At 42.4% G+C, this 18814-nt stretch overlaps 1 protein-coding gene across 4 annotated transcripts in view; it reads left to right on the top strand.

The window, feature by feature from the left end:
- Nucleotides 1-2447: 2447 nt before the first annotated feature.
- TMEM178A (transmembrane protein 178A) overlaps nucleotides 2448-18814 on the top strand; it is a 53378-nt gene continuing 37011 nt past the window's right edge. For 2 of the 4 annotated variants that reach the window (XM_073214100.1, XM_073214095.1), the window contains exon 1: nucleotides 2469-2986. In XM_073214100.1, coding sequence (XP_073070201.1) covers nucleotides 2587-2986 — 400 coding nt within the window. In that variant the 5' untranslated portion in view covers nucleotides 2469-2586. Of the gene's footprint in view, nucleotides 2987-18814 lie in introns of all 4 variants that reach the window. The other 2 variants (XM_073214102.1, XM_073214108.1) reach the window with 2 other exon arrangements.

Genomic DNA, 18814 nt, shown 5'->3' with positions numbered 1-18814 from the left:
GGATGGAGCAATGTGCAGTTGCTGTGGCAAAGCCTGTGTACACATTGTATGTCACATCCCTGCTGATGCTGTTAATGCTGCACCAACAGAGGCAGGCTCTCATTACATGCTGCTGGCCCATATTTGTAATGTGTGACATTTTTTATGAAATACTATCAAGGGTAATCCATCATATAGTAACCTTTGGATTATATGCTGAGACTGGCTTTAAACATAGACATAAACGAACTTTAAGGATAAGGCTATTTTCTAAGAAGGATGTGATCAAAGAGTTCTGGCTAGGAAAATGAAGCATAACATTATTTTCTTTTAAGTAAAAAAGAAGTGTCTGAAAAAGAGGTTTCCTTCTGTCTACCCCAGTTGGGGATAGGGTTATTGTGCGAAGATGATTAGGTAACACTGAAATGTGGGGAATACTTTCTTCTTATAGGGCATCAATGTATGATAAAGGGTTTTGCCCCCTCTTTGGGGCTTTCAGGGTTTGTAATTTCTCTTAAAAGGCTTTTTAAAAAAAGACAAAAAGGACACATGACAACTTCAGTGAATTTCAGATGTCAACTGCAGCTCACAGTTAAAGGTATTTCTCTGTGTATCCATAAAGATCTTGGATTTTACACATATTATTAAATATAAATAAAAGAAAGCTTCTAAGTCTCACAATTTTTGTGTAAATCCAGATAAGACTCCTTTGATGAGCTTAGCATTTTCTTAACAGGAAACTCTTACAGGCGAGAGGAACACTAAAATTATAATTCTTTGTTTCCCTTAATTAGACTAGCACTCCCCATAGATCTTGCTGAAGCTGTGAGAAAATCCAAGCACTAATTCACCTTGTCAGGTCAGCAGAAATGGGCATGGGGTTCCAATACGACTGAAAGATTTGCTTAAGTGATCTATCTGTGAACAGAACAGCTCAGAAGAGGTGCACAGTCTTCATCTGAAATACACCCTCTGAAGATGCTGAGCACAAAGAGCAATGAAAATAAATCCCAGCAAGATTCTTATACCACCTTTACAGATATCATTCCAGAGGAAATATATAAATCACATTAATACCAAATGATGTGGGGCACTAATTAATAAGTCCCATTAAATTGTGGAGTAATGACATTTAGCATCTAATGATGCCTCATAATCTCTTGATCATTAATATTTCATAGCATAAGAACACAAGAATTGGTATTTCTGGGCTCACGCAGCGTAGTTTTCTGTCTCGGACATGGCCCTTGGTAGTTTTCTGTCTCGGACATGGCCCCAAGGGCATTAAGTGGCACAAGGGTATTGCACCTCTGTTGTAAGACTACACAAGGGCAATTAACTCTTTCAGTACCCCGGGTCCTAACATGTCCTCATTTTAGAAAAAATGGGATTTGCCTGCCTTTCTCAGAATTAACATCTGTAACTGCTGCGTGCCCTGGCAGAACAGAAGAGAGCTGAGATGTGGACTTTGTTGTGTAGCATTGCTTTGTTGTTGACCCTTCCAGCCCATGCATGAAACTTCTGCAGGAGAAAATCATTACTTTGATTTATTACTGGGACTTTCTTTATTCAGAGGCAATAATCACCTGAGGTGCTATCGCAAGGGTTTATTGATCCTATGCTCTTCTAGAAATTCCAGGGGGCCATCACTCTGGAGAGACAGAGGTGCTCAAAGAAAAACAAGTCTGTCTCGGTGCAGGCTGAAGGGAAGTGGGTGAAAATCTCGGGTCATCGTTCTGTAGTGACAATCGGGTGCCTTTTCTTTCAGAAGAGCTGGAGCAGAGAGAACGCTCAGAGGTTGCAATGGGCAAGTGAGAGGGAAAGAGCGTCCACAGAGAGAGCTGCCAAGGGATGTAAGAGGCTGCATCCTTCAGGCTGCAGGAGCATCGGTCTTCAGCTTCACATCAAGATTCCCAAGAGTTAAATACTACCACGCAGCCCGACCTAGATGGTATTTGCTTCTGGATACAAAACGGGACACTGATCAGAATCAACATGGACAAGTGACAAGACTGAATCTGATGCTGGTGGATAGGGCAGAGGACGGGACTGTGCTCGCGGGTAGATGGAGAAAAGCATCGAGTCCAGGGCACGGATAAAAGGGATACTCAGCCGGGAAACAGAGGCACAAAATGAGGGAGAGAGAGAGAGAGGAAGAGTTGAAGAAAAGTAAGGGGAAAGTAGGGACAGGATTAAGGGGAGGATAGGAGAGCAAAGTGAGGGCGGCGAGGAGGGATTCAAAAGGGAAGGGGGCCGCCGAGAGGAGGGCGGGCGGGTTGATTGGGAGGCGGGAGGTGGAGAGGGGAGCGAGCGGGCCGGGGGGCAGAGAGCTTGGCGAGGGGGCTGGGGAAGACGAGGAGCAGGAAAGTGCGGGCGGCGCGCGGGTGGGGGGCAAGGCCGGGCGGCCGGGAGGGGCGGGGGCGCCGGGAGGGAGGGCCGGGGAAGGGGAGCGAGCCGGGCCCGGCGCCCGGGGCGGGGAGGCCGCGGAAGGGAGTGGGGGGCAGGTTGGGGAGCGCGGGAGGGAGCGCGGAGCAGCGCCGAGGCCAAGCGCATTGTGTCTGGCGGCGGCGCGCGAGCCCAGCGGCGGCTGCGGCGGGGCGGGAAGCCATGGGGCCGCGGGCGCTCGTCACCGCGCTCAGCCTCGGCCTCAGCCTCTGCTCCCTGGGGCTGCTCGTCACGGCCATCTTCACCGACCACTGGTACGAGACCGACCCCCGGCGCCACAAGGAGAGCTGCGAGCGCAGCCGCGCCGGCGCCGACCCGCCGGACCAGAAGAACCGCCTGATGCCGCTGTCGCACCTGCCGCTGCGGGACGCGCCCCCCCTGGGGCGCCGGCTGCTGCCGGGCGGCCCCGGGCGCGCCGACCCCGAGTCCTGGCGCTCGCTGCTGGGGCTCGGCGGGCTGGACGCCGAGTGCGGCCGGCCGCTCTTCGCCACCTACTCGGGCCTCTGGAGGAAGTGCTACTTCCTGGGCATCGACCGGGACATCGACACCCTCATCCTGAAAGGTGAGCGGCGGGCGCGCCCCGCGTCCCGGGCGCCCGCGCGTCGAGCGCAGCCCGCGGCTCCCGGGGGCGCGGCGGGCCCCGCGGCCGCCTCCCCGCCGCGTCCCCGCGCCCCGCTCCCGGCACGTTCTTTCTTACCCCCCGCCGCCTCCTCTCTTTCTCCCCCTCATCTCACCTCTCTCGCGCGCCTCTGGCTTTCCAGAACTCTTCTCATCCCGCGCTTCCTTCCCTCCCGCACCCCCACTCCCCTCGCCTGTGCGTTAGTCCCCCGCTTTTATCTGCTTCTTCCCCTCCTTCGCCTCCTTTTCCTCTCCTTTCCTCTCCTCTCGCCCTCGCTGCCTGACTTGGCATGCCTGGGTAGCTTTCTGGACGCTGCTCCCATGGTGTAACAATCGAAAAGACCCCACTTTCCCAAACCGGGCCCCTTTCCTCAAGTTCAGTTTGCCCTTAGAAATACCATTGGGAGAAAAGTGGTGCGAGCCTCAGATGAGGGGCAAAGGGGCTTTCTCGTCTACGGTGCTGGTGTTGGAACCGGACGGAACTGGCGCGTTCATCCCAGGCTGGCAGGCTAACGGGAAGCTAAGGAGGCCCCAGAAACCACCGTTCCTATCCTCAAAGTGCAGGGCTGGTGTAGGTGAGACCTCAGACACCATGAATTCGTTGGTGGGGGCCACCGAATGCACACAGGACACCTACTTTTTTCCAGCCTTCCTGGTCACTGGGCACAGCATCCTCAGCGTCTAGGCACACCAGGGCCAGGAGACAGACCTTCCAAGCCCTTGCATGGAGAGCTTCTCCGAGTTGCACATGGAGTCTACATAATCGCGCCCTCCCGTTGTTGATACCTTGTAAGGTTGTTTATATTGTTTTGTTTTTTTGGCACCGAGTTGTAAGAGCATCAGTTTGCTCTTCTGAAATCCACGCAACACCTGGCTCTCCTGCACGTAATCAGATAGTTGGATTTTTTTTGTAATCTCATTCATGTAAAAATACTCAACAAGACAATCATATTGGTGAAGCTTCTTTCTAATTTTCATAGCTCCACCCTTAATAGAAATTCTTTTTCTCTGATATGAAAACAAAACAAAACAAAACAAAACAAACCTTCTTTCCCGTGGACTCATTATTGCAATAAAGAGAAAATCAGTACATTTTAACATTTAGTAGTTCTTCAGAACAGCAAATGAACAGGCTTGTGTTATATTACAGTTTGTAAGGAAATTACATAGAAAGGAAGGGGTTAATAACATGGCCTTCAGAGTCTTGTTAGTTGGCATATTCTTCATTTCTCAAACATGTCAACTTCCTCCTTCCCATGGCTAGCTCAGCTGGGGACTGTCATCTGAAATCTGTCCTTGCATGGAAGGACTCAGGCGCTTTTGGGAGGAATAAGATACAGTAACCTTTCTATGGGAAGTGCACCTTTCCCTTTCCTCTTCTAACTCACATTGAAATCTGATTTTTTCCCATGAAGATGCTGCATAATTAATTCTGATGCTAGCATAGTACACGAATAAACTGTAAAAGCTGAATTTGGAGGCTCAGTTATGGAATGCTCATTTAGGCAAGGCAATTTTGAAAGCTAAGCAGTGTAGTGTTTCTTTGGAAATGACAGAGCTGCATTGCCTCACACTCTTTCTATTCCTGGTGTATTTGATGGCATGTAAGTGGGATGTAGAATAATGCCTGAAGCAGCAGGGCAGCATCTAAGCCACCCACAAGAGAGGGACCGTACAAGACACTGCACATTCCCCACGTCTGAAGGGCCACTAGCTGAGGTGTCCAGCTCCTGGGCCATCAGAATCAAATATCCTAGAGGCGGAAGGGATTTGAGAGGTCAACGAATCCAACTTCTCATTCATTGTTCAAAATCTCTTCTGCAATCTTTCTGACAAATGGTTGTCCAGCCTAGTACTTCCATATAACTGAACTCATAAACCAGTTAAAAGAATGATTATTTTTCCAGTCATGAATGCGATGTTTTAGATTACAACAATCTCAGATTTGTAATATTGATGGTGTTTAACTGGCCCTTTGTGCAGAACACTGAAGAGCTCTAGGTCATAATCAGAAGGCATGGGTTCCATTGCTGGCTCTGCTGCTGAATTGCTGTGTGTCCTTCAACAAGTGTCCAGGCCTCCGAGGCCTTTAGTTTTCTTGTCTGTAGTGTTAGGCAAGCTGTCTTGTCTTCAGGGGACTTTCTAGTTATAAAATTCATCATTGCTGTAATACAACAATGTAAGTTTAGCTTCCTGGGAAGTTAATGAGCTGACTTTAGTAAGACATGAGGAGTTTGGAGAAAATAATAGACATCATTTATCGGATCACAATTTGTTGTTTGGGAGATGGCCAGAAATGCCTCAAGTACTTTCAACATTGCTACTAACCTACCTTGGGCTAATTAAGTAACTCTTCTGGATTTCAGTTTTATCATCTGTGAAATGAATGGGTGAACTAAACAGCTTTAAAGTTCTATGATTCTGTGAATAATTTGAGAAAGGAAAATATCACCAACATTTTCCTTCTCTCAAACATATGATTTTGGTACCTGTATTGGTAAACATTATTACCTTTGTTTTGGCATCTGACATTAGGGGCTGAGGTGTGAATTTCTTAAATGAGCTATATATAACTAGCAATTGACATCACATCTAATTAAAAAATTTGAATAACTAGGGTCCCTGATTCCATTCTTTTTTTCTTCTCTGAATTATCTTGCTTAAGAGTCCTATCATTTTGAAATTTTAACTGGAAGAAATGGAAGAAAGTAGACTCAGATGAGAGAGTGGGGAGGGGCTAGAAAGGGCCACAAGAACTGCCTGGAATATTTAGTGAGTTTTTGAGAGGAAACCCATGTGGAAACTCAAAACTCGTCTTTCTTTATGCGGACTTAGAAGGTAAAGCCTGGAGATGAGTGGAAGATGTACAGGAATGTGTAGAACTGATAGTAAGGAAAACAGTCTCGTAATTGGGATTGTTTGCACTTCATGTTCCTGGAGGCCAGGCAAGTGAGTATTTCTGAGAGATATAGAGGAGATAGAAACATTAAATGAGAGATGAGTTTAGAAATGACATGTCGTGAAGGTCTACATTGGACCTCCATCTGGGACCTTCAATAAGGATGGAGGTAAAGTTACTGATAAGCCATCAAGAACCAAGACTCTAACCGTGATACTCTACCAGGTTCATCAAACAACCATTAACCAACTCAGTTTGAATACAGTTGTTTATCCAGCAGCAAGTCCTCTTACTAGCACTGTATTGTTCAACCCACACTTCACTATCTTGTCTGCTGGGATAACATGGGAATGTACAGGTGCTTTAGATATATTAGGTGCACACTATATTTCCATAGTTTACTATATCTGATGCAATAAATGCCCATGGAAAGCCTACTTTATGCAAGGTAATATCAGGAAGATTTTGGCTACTCACATGGGTTCTTTTGTGTTTGAATTGGTCAGTTGATTCTAAGTTGTTTTTCCATATAGGCCCTTCTGGCAGATAACTATTGATGCCAAGGAAGCTTTGTTGGTCAAAGGGCTGCCTCAGTAAGTATGCAGAAGTCATCCTCAACACAATAATAAAGGGTAAAAAGTTGAGGGAGCCTAGGGGTAGGAACTTGAGAGAATGAACTTAAAGCGCTGAGCCTCAGGCCCCTCCATGTCAAGGGGGCTGTTAGATTTGAAAGAAGCCTTTATATGTAAAAGTCATAGAAAGCTAGTAAAGCAGGTGGGCAGGGCATGGATTATGTAAGGAGCCCAGGAAATGCGAGGAGGTGACCTAAATCTAGGTCCTTCATTCATCCATCTAATTTATTCACTTAACCAATATATATTGGGCATGAGGTATTGTTCTAGGTGTAGAAGATTCGGGAGTGAATAGAATGGATGAGAATGCCTGCCCTCATAGAGTTTATATCAAGTAGTGGAGTTGTTTTCTAGTGGATTAAACAGTAACTACTCTTAGTAGGTTATGGGAAGAGCACTTTGGGAAAGCTGCTAGCACTGGTAGGTAAGTGACAGAAAATTCAGTGCCAAAGTCATGGAGTTCTGTGCCGTTTGGGGGATGCCTGGGAATTCTGTTCCAAGTGCAGTTCTTACATTTAAACTACTGGATGAACAGTAAAACAGGAGGACAGATGGAAGGAGACTCAGTTGGAAACATTATATAATGTTCTTTCAGTTACTGAAAACACTGACTTTAATAAATAAACATTGATGAGACTCATAAATACATCGTGTAGAACTTTTGAGAAATTAATTTTAAGTAGGAATTAGTCAATGAAATTATATAAAAAGTTCCAGCTGATCTTACTAGCCTTAACTTCAATTTAAAAAATTCTGAGTTAAAAATATTCATTAAAAACAATTAACATTACTTTTCAAATATATGTACCTTGTTTACGTAAATTCAATCTAGTATTATGTATTACCTACAATAAATAAAAGGAAAATTAATGTGTAGTGTTTTGTTTTTATGAAATTAAAAACGATAGAATTTCAGAAACGTGAAGATGATAATTCTGTGCACATAATGTTAACTTGCATAGATCATTTGGGATTGAGTTCTTGAAACTTGAAATAAAACGTCCTTGTGGTTTCAGAAGCATTTTTCCTCTAACGAGATAAACAGAGATATCAAAGACAGTGAGACATAAATACTTTGTCATTTTGTTCTCTGCAAGAAAATGAAAGTAGAAAAATTGGTAGGAATTCATTGGGGCTGCTCTTTACTCTGCTAATGATTTATTTGTTTTTCCCATTGCTTATTTTCCATGAAATTAATAGTCTGTACAGGACCCATCAAGTTCTACCTGACACAGAAATAGATTGATGATTTTCTTTAGCTCATTTGTAGACCAAAGTATCATTTGTGTTGGAATAATTATTTCCCAAGAGCAGATATATCTAGGAAAGCTGAGAGGCTAGCATTCTTTCTTTTCCCTAACCCTGTAGCTTACATATCATTCTCAGACCTTCTCTTGGATGAGAAGATGCTGCTGGCAAAGGGATTCCTCAGGTTTGGGGGCCCTGGTTATATCATTAAGACTCCCTTCTTCCTTTATATCTCAAGGCAAGTGGTCTCCACAAATGTTTTGGAACATTAATCTATATAATTCATATTTTTTCATTTCTAAATGACATGCATGGGCTGTACTGACATATACATTATAAAAGAGACAAATGCAAATTTTGAAGGCATGTGGCAATGAACATATATAACAGAAGTTCAACTCTTTTCACCCCTCGTTCCAAAGGATTGCCTGTGTACCCCTGGCATGTGCACACTCCACTTGGAAGACTGTTCCTCTCACTGCTCGTTAGCAGAGGCAGGTTTCGGATCTGGGTAGGGGAAGGAGTGATTTTTTCCTATCATGGCTGAAATTCATGGTGAGTCTCCCAGGGACACACATTCACTTTGCATGGGGAGGGAAGAAGACACATTTTATTTCTGTACCATCTTTGAGGTTAGGCAGAGTATTAAATGAGCTCTTTTTGATTAAACAACTGGCAGCTCATACTACACAACTCTTAATGACTAGATTTGTAGTTTTGTTCCACAGTGTTTGGAGGCTGACCATACCCAAGTGTGATTCTGTGTTTCAACACATTCTAGTGTTAACACTCCTCAAGCTTATCTTGAACAGAAGCTAAATTCTTACTTGCCACTCTTCTATCAAAAGAAAACTTTCAACTTTTCCATCTGCACATAGGAATTTTCTTTTAAAAGTGATTTAGAACACAAAAGTGGATGATATTTTAAGTGGCTTGTGATCAAAATTGCCTGAATCAATGACATTTTTACCTTCTGTGTCTCGTGGATAACATTTAGCAATGGCTTTGAGGAGAAAAAGAGTTTTGCTATGCCGTGGAAAGTGCACATCCAATTACACCTGAGTCACTGTGATTTTTTTCCCTCAGCTACTGATTTTTCTTCTGCAAAGCTCAAAAAAGGGCCCTCAAACCCTTGAGAAGCCAGGCAGACTTCTCATAATTGCAAGGTTCTTGATTGCCATAGAAGATAAGCTTTTGTTGAGAGAGCATCTGGGCATTCCATTCCATTGTGGAAGTTACCAAGACTCCCAGGGTCAGTGCCAAGTGGGGTGGGAACACTGGAGGATTTAGGCAGGTCATAGGGTTTTCCCAACAGTTACCAAGAGTTAACTCTCCTTTTCTCTCTGTGGGTGCCTGAAGTGCAGTGGACCCAGATTATTGATGTGTGACCTCTGCCAAGCAAACCATGACCTTGGATTGCCTGGCTCCTCACCCCCTGAGCCCATCTTTCTTGAATCCAGCATATTTCTTAGGCAGATTCCACTATTCTCTGATACTCAATTGTATGAACATGTGAGTTCCATTGTCTTGTATTATTTGGTTAAAAAAATAAAAATAATGAGATTTGATTCTCCTCTTCACTTCCCATCCCCTTGCAAAAGCAGGTGGGGAAATTGAAGGGAAAAGTTGGAAACAACCAAATTGGAGGATTCGCAAATAGTGAATGTGTTCCCTTTGGAGTAAAACATGAGCTTAGTATTTTGGGGCAACTCAGGTAAGATCATTTTAACCACGTAGACTTGTTTTAGGTTTTTAAAATATGTTCTTTAAAAAAAATCACCACACCATTGATATTGTCTAAAGCTTTGCACAACCAGTTGTCAAGATTTTTATCAAAATAAAGGCCTTTCTAAATAGAAAATGGACTTTCTCTTCAAAACCTGGTAAAATTTATGAGTTTATTTTTTTCACTTTCTTACAGTGTTTCCCTGTGGTTAAAAGTGATTGCAGTGATTAATCTGTTTTATTGCAAGTTTTAACTAAAAGGATGTAACTGAACTTTTGGAGCATGAGAGAATCGGTATCAGCTTTCTGAGGCTGGCAGCCTTTGTTTGCTGCAGAGTAACGGGAAATTCTATGCTGCAGCCCATCTTTGTTGTAATTCAGCCAGATAAGCTGACTCTGTAGACCAAACAATAATGTTGGGGGGACACCCATCAGGGAATGCATTAGCAAGTGAAAAATGGGGAATGATACACAAGGTATTTTGGTTTCTGCTCTCTTGAATTACAACAGGCATACTGGATTAGTTTCTGTAACTTGCTGGATGGTCCCCAGTGTTCAGACTTCCTAATATTTTTTTCATAGGTAAAAATCAAACAAGTAATTTCTCCTCTAAGGAGCTAAAGGATGAAATATGTTCCCTTTCAGTTTCTCTAAGTTGTTTGATACTATACAGGTAAACAGGGAGAAGGAGATTCCAGATATGTAAGTGGGAAATTCGGAATGTATAGATAATTCCAGAAGGCTTAATTAGTCATCCCTTTACAACAGGTCACTCAACTGCAAATCAAAGCTGACGCTTCCATCTGCCCTGCCAATAAGCACTGACTGGCAGACTTAGGGGCTCTAACCGCGGTGGAACAGCCAGGGTAGGGAGAGTGGTGGGTAAGGGGTGGGAGGCTGAATTTGGCTTGGATCTCATTTGTCCACATTAAGAAACTTTTGTTTAGTGTAGGGGTATTTGTATTTGTGTAATAATATTTGTAATAAGTATTTGTTTCACTCAACAGTCAACAAATATTGCTAAGTGTTGAAAAGGAAATGCTTTTGAAAATAAGAGGCTGCTTAGTGAAAAACATAGGTGCCCTGTCCTCCTTGACCTGTGCTTTTGTGCTTTCCCTCATCACACCCTGAGTAGTGAGGAAGGTAGTCTCAGTAGGTGAGGGGTGGGCTGTTGGTTAGTTTGTCTGAGGGCCATTTTGTAAGTTCTCATAATTTTGAAAACTGCTTACAGTAATGTGTACAGCTGTCATGGAAGATTAAGCACATGGATCTTGTTAAATGGTACTCAGTGACGTTATCCTGAAAAACAATAGAATTGATCACTTATCACCTGATTGAAAAATCATGAACCAAATCATCAGAGAAGAAGAAACCAAAAATATGGTGGGAGACAATTGACTCCAGACCGATTGGAGCTTAGTATTTGTCTTATGCCATTGATACTTAAGAATCACTTCTTCCAGGTGATTTAATCCTTCACCCCTAACACATTGTAGGGAAACAGTTTGGTGTTCACTTAATGGGAATACTGGTTGCAGTAGCTAAAACTAACAAGGACTAGAAAAATAGAGAGGAGCTGGGCTAGAGAGTGGCAGGAAAAGCCACAGTGACTGCTAGCATCAATGTTTCTGAAAAATACTGTCTTTTTGGTGCAGATGTTTGAAACACACAACAAAAGACACACAGAAACTGTTTACTATTCAGCAGTAGAATATAAAATCCAGCCAGAAGATGTCTCCTGAAGGAGCATCAAAGTCATGTTGTATTTCTTTCCTTTTTTTTTTCTCAAGGGTTACCTTTTCTTTCTGAAAGAAACTCGGATTGGTAGGAAGAAAATGGGTAAGCACATGTAGAATCAAAGATTCACAGAGTTGAAAGGAACTTTGAGCAGTGATCCTCACCTGTTTTTCTTACTATGATGCCCTTGATAGATGATTTTCACGTGCGCTACCAGCGCCTGTCAATTATATGCACTTCCTAGCGTACCAGCTCGAACTCCCTCCTTTTCTCTCTGAAAGCAAAGCATGAATGCCTGCGAAGGAGGGGATGTTGTTATCAGCATAATTTCAAATCAGTTTTAACTTACAAAACAGAGTCAATTATTGGAGGGGAGTGTGGGGAGGGGTCCTTCAATCTTGTGTAGAAAAGGTTTAGAGACAGTAGTCTGACTGGCATTGGCAAGGAGGGCTTTTTCCAGACTGTGTATTTTTTAGAGGCAGGGGTTGGACGGGGAGCTGATGGATATTGTGATCATGGGTGCTTCACTCCCCCAAAGTCATCCCCAGGTACCACCACTGATCTGGAAAATTGGGAGCTGTAATAAATAACTCATTACCTGTAATCTGAATTGTTTTCAACACACCTGATGTGAAAAAAAATTTTTTTAAGTGACAGGAAAAATCACAGAAGGTCACAGTTTTGTGTGCCCTCCCAATATGACAGACTTATTGAAATAAACATTTCTGAGAGCCCCTGAGAAGCATTTCAGCAGAGCAGGTCCCTATTCTTTAAACTACACAGACAGGTGATTTGGAGTAATATTTTGATTATTACATGAGGGAAATTGAGCATTTCCTACAAATGGGTCCCAGTTTTCCTTGTGGAAATTTGTGGCATGGTTGTTTTTTAGAACATGTTTTTATTTCTAGATTATCAGAGTTCTTCTTTTAGCACTCTTCCAATTCTATTTGCAGGTTAAAGGGCAGACCTTTCTGTCCCCTGGCCAAGTATTCTCCCACATCTGTAGTTTCCTGGAGTTGTTTTTATTTCTGAAAAGATCAGGTACACCAGCATTTCTGATTAGCTATGAAACAATGTAATTTGAGTTGTGAGTCTAATTTTTAAAAATGCAATTAATAAAATACTTAATAAACAATTAAGCACTCTGTAGGTGGTTTTATCAGTTAGGAATCTTTTAGTGCCAAATCATAAAAAGCCCCCCCAAAATGACTTAACCTGCAAGGAAAATGTATTATCACCCATAGGAAGAAATATGGAGGAAGCCTGTTCCGGGGCTGATTAAAGATTCAGTGCTCTTGAACTTCAGCAGGAGTCCCGACATGGGGGATTTTGCTTTCTGGCTTATCTATTCTGGTCACAGCAGTGCCATGAGTCATTTCCTCACCCATCAACAGTTCAAAAGCTAGGAAGCAAGGGAGGCTATGCCCCTTTTTTGTGAGCTTCATTTACAACAAATGTAATTTCCCATAAGATTCCCAGCTGACTTCCCATAAGTCTCATTGGTCAGAATTATGTCACATGACCATTCCTAAACCAATCCCTGACGAGTGGAATGGAATGATCATCATTCCCTTAGATCAATCAAGTTTCCCCCCCTGGTGTTAGGGAAGGGCCTAGTTTCTCCAAGAAGCACTTGGCTGCCTGGTACCTGAACAAAATCTGGCCTCTGTTAGGTAAGGAAGAGTGGCTGTTGTGTACACAACCACAGTGCCTGCCACAGCAGAGAAGTTCAAATGGCAGTCCTGTCCACCTGTGGTCATTCCATTGGTAGGACAGGACTGAGAGGAGAACCCAGATTTCCTGCTAACTTCCAGATTTACTGTGTTCTCTGTCCACTTCTCGCCCTCATGGGCACAGGGGAGGAAAGAACATCTTCATTCCACACTTCTAGGTTCTCTGGCTAGGGCCCTATAAACCAGACTCACAAAAGACAGATTACCAAGAGAAAAGCAGAGGTTTAACATGTGCATTGCGCATATACATGGGAACACTCAGAGAAGTAGCTCAAAGTGGAGGTTAGAACTTGAGCTATGTAGCATTAAATAAAAGAACAATAAATTTTTAGACAAGTGACCATGCAGAGGAAAAGAACTTTTCAATTTCTAGGGCTGGCAAATTATGGGAAGGCAAATACAGGTGGAAAACTAATGCTGGCTAGGGACTAGTTCTAGCAATAATTTTTATATAGATCCTTGTGGCATTGTCTCTGGGTTGTTAGGGTCTAGAGTTGTCTCTGGTGATTAACTTCTATCCTTCCTTGTTGAGAGGGGAAGGAGGGGGGTACCTTTATAATTTATGTCCTGCTTTTAGACAAATAGGAGGAGGGCAGAGAGCTTTTTTTGTATCCACTTCTTAGTAGATAGCTCACAATAATCCTTAGGCCAAAGTGGCATATTTTGAGGTGGCATATTCTGCATATTCTGCCACCCTTCATGACAGTCTTGTGCTTTGCATTTTGAAGTGCTGTTTGTGATTCTTTCATCTCTACTGACCCAGACACTACATGGTTGTTTCTAAGGAGGCTTATTTATAATTGCCCTTTAAAAAAATGGAACATAAAGTGTTCAAAATTGTGCACTTGAGGGGATATAAATGCACTACAAGATCTGATAATGCAGTTGCTATAAATTTAATTCATACTGGTTTGGGGAGGCCAGTGTTTCAGTGCTTCCCAGATGCACAGTCTCTGTCCCCATCTCCATTTCCCCCACAATATGACTTGTTTTAATTTCTTGTAGGAAAATAACAACAGGAGCAACACATTTCATTCCAATCCCTTGACTGATAACTGAGTGACCATCACTACAACTTTTAAGAGCATCTGTCACTATGACAACTTTGAGAAAGAGAATGAGTGAATCCCTCTGCTATTGCCTATGTCCTGATGCGCTGATAGAAGCAAATATTCAACATTTGAGAAACCAAGCAATGCTTTATTCATGTCTGTGTTGGGCTTGACTGTCCTTGAAATTCTGTGAAGAATTGTTTGCTTTCAAAATTAGAAACCCGGGAGGCCACCCGAGGAAGCGTTGTTTGGCTGCGAATGATGAGGAGTGGGGTGGAGGGAAAGGGTGTTCACGTGGAGCCCAGTCATCTTGGCAGGAATGTTTGAGACCAACCACTCCAGTGCACCTCATGTTTCCTGATGGAACGGTTGTGCTCCTCTAGGACCTCTCATTTGAAATCAAGAGACCTATTTATTGAAGCATTAATATTTATTAAAGTATCTAAAGATGATACTTCTCTAGAGCAGGAATTTCAAAGCAAGAAAACAATCTGAACCATTGCATATGGGCTGAGCCAGCAGAATTTGAGCACAGACGCCTCAGAAGATGGTTTAGAGTCACAAGGTATGTGGGTGGACATATATTTGGACCACCAGATTGTATTCCAATTTGTAGGTTTGAAAAGAAAAAAAGGAGAGAGCAGGCAGGAAAGAAAGGAATGTAGGAAGGAGCAAATGAATAGCTATTTGGTGGATCTTTGAGGAGCTCTGTATGATCTTGTTTCTTAAATATCTATTCAGGACATTTATCTTTCTAAACTAAAATCTTATCATGCCTTTTCTTCGATTACAGATCTGTCTGATGGATTCCTCAATAAGTTAAACATAGAATTACCAAATGTCCCAGCAGTTCCACTCCTAGGAATATATCCAGAAGAGTGAAAACATACTCAAACTAAATCTTCATGAATGTTCGTAGCAGCACTATTCGTATTAGCAAAAGGTGGATACAACCCACATGCCCATCAACTGATGACTGGATAAACAAAATGTGTTGTGTCTGTATAATGGAACGTTATTTGGCCATCAAAAGAAAAGATGTGCTGGCATATGCTATAATATAGATGAACCATGAACACACATTAAGTGAAAGAAGCCAGACAGAAAAGGCAATGTACTGTATGGTTCTATTTATAGAAATATCCAGAATAGGCCAAGATATAGAGACAGAAAACAAGGAGGGAGGAATAGGGAGTGACTGCTTAATGAGTCCAAAGTTTTCTTTTGGAAATAGTTGGAATGGCTGCACAATGTACTAAATAAAATTGAATTATACACTTTAAAATGGTTAAAATGGTTAAAAAAAAAACCAAACACCCAACTCTGATGATTTCCCACTGCCAATAGCTACAAATTTAAATTTCTCAGCAGGTCATAAAATAGCCTTCAGCATGTGATAGGGGCTCCAACTACTTTTCTGATTAGATTCCCAGTCACTTCTCCATGAAATGACTGCTACACCAGCCTGATATTTGCTATTGTCTCAGTGCATACGCCCCTCACTCTCTATGTCATTGTATATCCTCATTCTTCTGCCTGACATACCAACCCCTTGTCCATCTGGCCATTATTCCTTGAAAGCACAGCACCATTATTACTCCCTCTGTAAATTTCCTTGATTCTACCTTTAGCCCCTCATTCCCTCATTCAGTGCTTTACTAGCTGGAACCCCAGTGTTTTATACATATCTGTAATACAGTACTTTCTACATTATATTGTGGTTTGTTTCCTCATCCATTTTCCTCCCTACCTTAAGACCAGGGACAGATGCCACCCACCTCAGTGCCTGGCACATGGCGACCTTTCCACAGAACGGTTATTTTAATTGCAGTCATTTCGGGTCCCTTCTCTTCTTACCCACTCCACTGTGTTTCATTTAATTCAAGAACAAGGAGAAGGTAGAATTATTCCCAGTTTTTAAAGACTAGGAAACTAATAATTAATTCAAAACAGATAAAAGTACTTTTTCATATTTAAAAAAGCAATAGTAGTAGATATAAAAAGAAAATCACGGATGCTGTTATTTTTGAAGTAAAATTAACAGAGTGCTTCTTTATGGGAGATTTTCTTTGCAAAATGTTCTTAATCCTTAATTTAAAAATTATATTATTATTGAGGTTTTCTTGTTTTTTTGCTTATCCCCACAGGAAGTCCCTACCCTGTTCCTTCGTCTCTGTTCTCTCACAGGGCATAGTAGGGTGGTTTTCAAATACTAGGAACTAAACACACTGGCAGTGTCCCATCAAGTTTATTCTAAGTATCTCTTGGTACAGTTTTGGTGTACTGACTGTTGTTTTTTCGAATAAAATTGTTGAAAGTTCAGTTACAGACTTCCTTTGGCCAGAAAGCAGAATAGCTGGAATAAACTGCTGAAACACTCTTGATTGCTGCCCTCCCTCAGGCTGTCAAATGGGCTGTTTGCCTCTGTGTCAGAGCTGCTGGGATGGGTACCCTCCTAGGCTGGAAAAGCCTGCAGGGTCACGTGGGGTGCAGGAGTGAGCTTCGGGCCCTCCTGGCGGAGGGGACTCTCCCCAGAACTGTGGCTTTGCTGGTATTCTTAAGTGACCTCCCTCCCAGCAAGTCTGTTGTGTACTTTTTTGGGTGACAGGAGTTAGGAGACCTGGAGCATCGTCTCCACTCTGCTGTTAACTAGCCATATGACCTTGGGCAAGTCAGCTCACCTCCCCGGACCTACATTTTCCCTGTGTAAAGGTAGAGGTTGGATCAGTGTAACCTGTTGGGTCTTTTGCAGCATTAACCGGCTGTAATTAAAGGATGCCCAGAAAATGAAGCTTAATTAACTCAGCAAAGTGTAAGGATAGAAAAAAGTCCGTTCTCCCTAGAAGCAGGTAAGTGTTAGGAGAATCCAAATTTGAGAGCCTTTTCCCGTTTTCAAATTGTTCACCCACGTTTTTCCTTTGCTCCTTTGAATGTGACATGCTTTCTTATTGCTAATTTCCTTTTTCATTTTCTGAGGGTTTCAAAGGAGAAAGCAGGACTTTCTCTATTGTTTTAGGAATTCTCTTCTGTGGGAGCAGTGTTTGCCATTTGGTTGGAAGGACTCAGCTGTGTAATCTTTTTCTTCTTAGATGATTTCATAAGAAATTGGTAATAGTAAGCTATGTCTGGTTTTAGGAACTGGAGTTAGATTCAGTAAGGAACAAAAAAGAAGTACCCTTTAGAAAATTGCATTGTAATTTAAATTCAGCCCTACTTGTTCATTTTACATTTCTTTGGAGAAGTTTTGAAAAAATTTTGATGAAAGAAAAAATTCACCTTTCCTTTGTTACTATAGCAAAACATTCTAGGGTTATTCCTTCTTTGCTTCATTAGAGTATTGAATGCTCATAATCCACATGAAGTCAATGGAAAGTATACAATGTATGCTTCCTTTTGGTCCAAAGTTTTAGAGATGTGCTTTCTGAATTTAATAATGCACTGTGTTAAGTACCTGGAAGTTATAGTTGATCACTTTAATTTAGTTCATATTACGGATCCTGTTGCCTTATTTCAGTTTCTTTTTTCCTTGAGTGATATTTTAGGTGACTTGCCACGGGCTGTAATTGCCATAATAGCTAATTTCACTGGAAGCCATATTCAAAAAATTTGAACATGATATGACTTTCCTTGACCCCGAATTTCCTCCTTTATGCAGAGGAGGGCTATACACCCAGGTAAACTCTTCAGTCACGCATGGCAACGATTATAATGGCCGACCTGCGGCTCACTTCTGGTCCTTGATAGGACCGGTTTTTACTTAAATCCTTCCATACAAAGCAGAGATTAGATAGAAAAGTCAATCATCTGTATCGTGCCCATCAGGGTCAGTCTGGATCTTTTGAGAGAGCGGGCATGTGATTCCAGAGGACAGACTGTGTGTGATGGTGCAGGGTATTGGACACATCACCTCACCTTCGGCTCTGCTGTACGCATTTCGGTTTTGGTCATTTGGAGGACTTACTGAGAAGATTATCTAAGAGGAGGAAAATGAGCCTGTTGAAGGAAGGTTAACTAACCTACAACTTTGCAGCAGTAGGGAGGATGAGGGAAAGGCTACTCCATGGAGAATGAGAGGAGAACCATCACATCATGGCCTTAACTTTGGTCTCTTATTTGGGACTATTTTTCAGGAAGTTTCTTCATTCTTTATTTCCTTGTACAAACAGTATCACCATGGAAGAGTCTTACAAAATTCATGGGAGATTATGATCTAGAAAAGTGAAATTACTCTGTAACAGCCATAGACAACGAGTGCCGTTCTCCTGGGATACACGAAAAAGCAGCTTAGATGCACACAGCACATTCCTTTCACAAAACTCAAAACAATTTTTTACAAAGAGAAAAGGGAGGCATGTTCTCTGACTAAGCAGATGTTATTGAGGAGAGCGACACAGGAACTGCTGGTAATTGCTATTTGTATACAGAGGGGATGTGTCCACAGAGAGACGGTGGGGAAGATGAGCCCAGGCTACCAGGCGCTAGAGGCCTGGTCCTGGTTCTTCCTGCTACATGTAGGGCCTTGGCATGCCATTTTAATGTCTCCAGACCTCAGTTTTTCATTTTCAGAGTGAAGAGTCAAATTTCATGATTTCTAAGAGATTTCTAAATTATTACATTTTATGGTTTATTTAGAACATCAGGAGGCAAAGGGTGAGTTTCCTAGACAGCTAAAACCTACCTTTCTGTGGGTCTTGTTTTTATCTATTTGGATATATTTTTGAATACCTTATGCTTATCTCTGCC

This window comes from Manis javanica, chromosome 1 (genome assembly GCF_040802235.1).
Source record: "Manis javanica isolate MJ-LG chromosome 1, MJ_LKY, whole genome shotgun sequence".
Taxonomy (NCBI): Eukaryota; Metazoa; Chordata; class Mammalia; order Pholidota; family Manidae; genus Manis; species Manis javanica.
The sequence above is the reverse complement of the archived record's forward strand: the minus strand, read 5'-3'. Positions and strand labels throughout refer to the sequence as shown.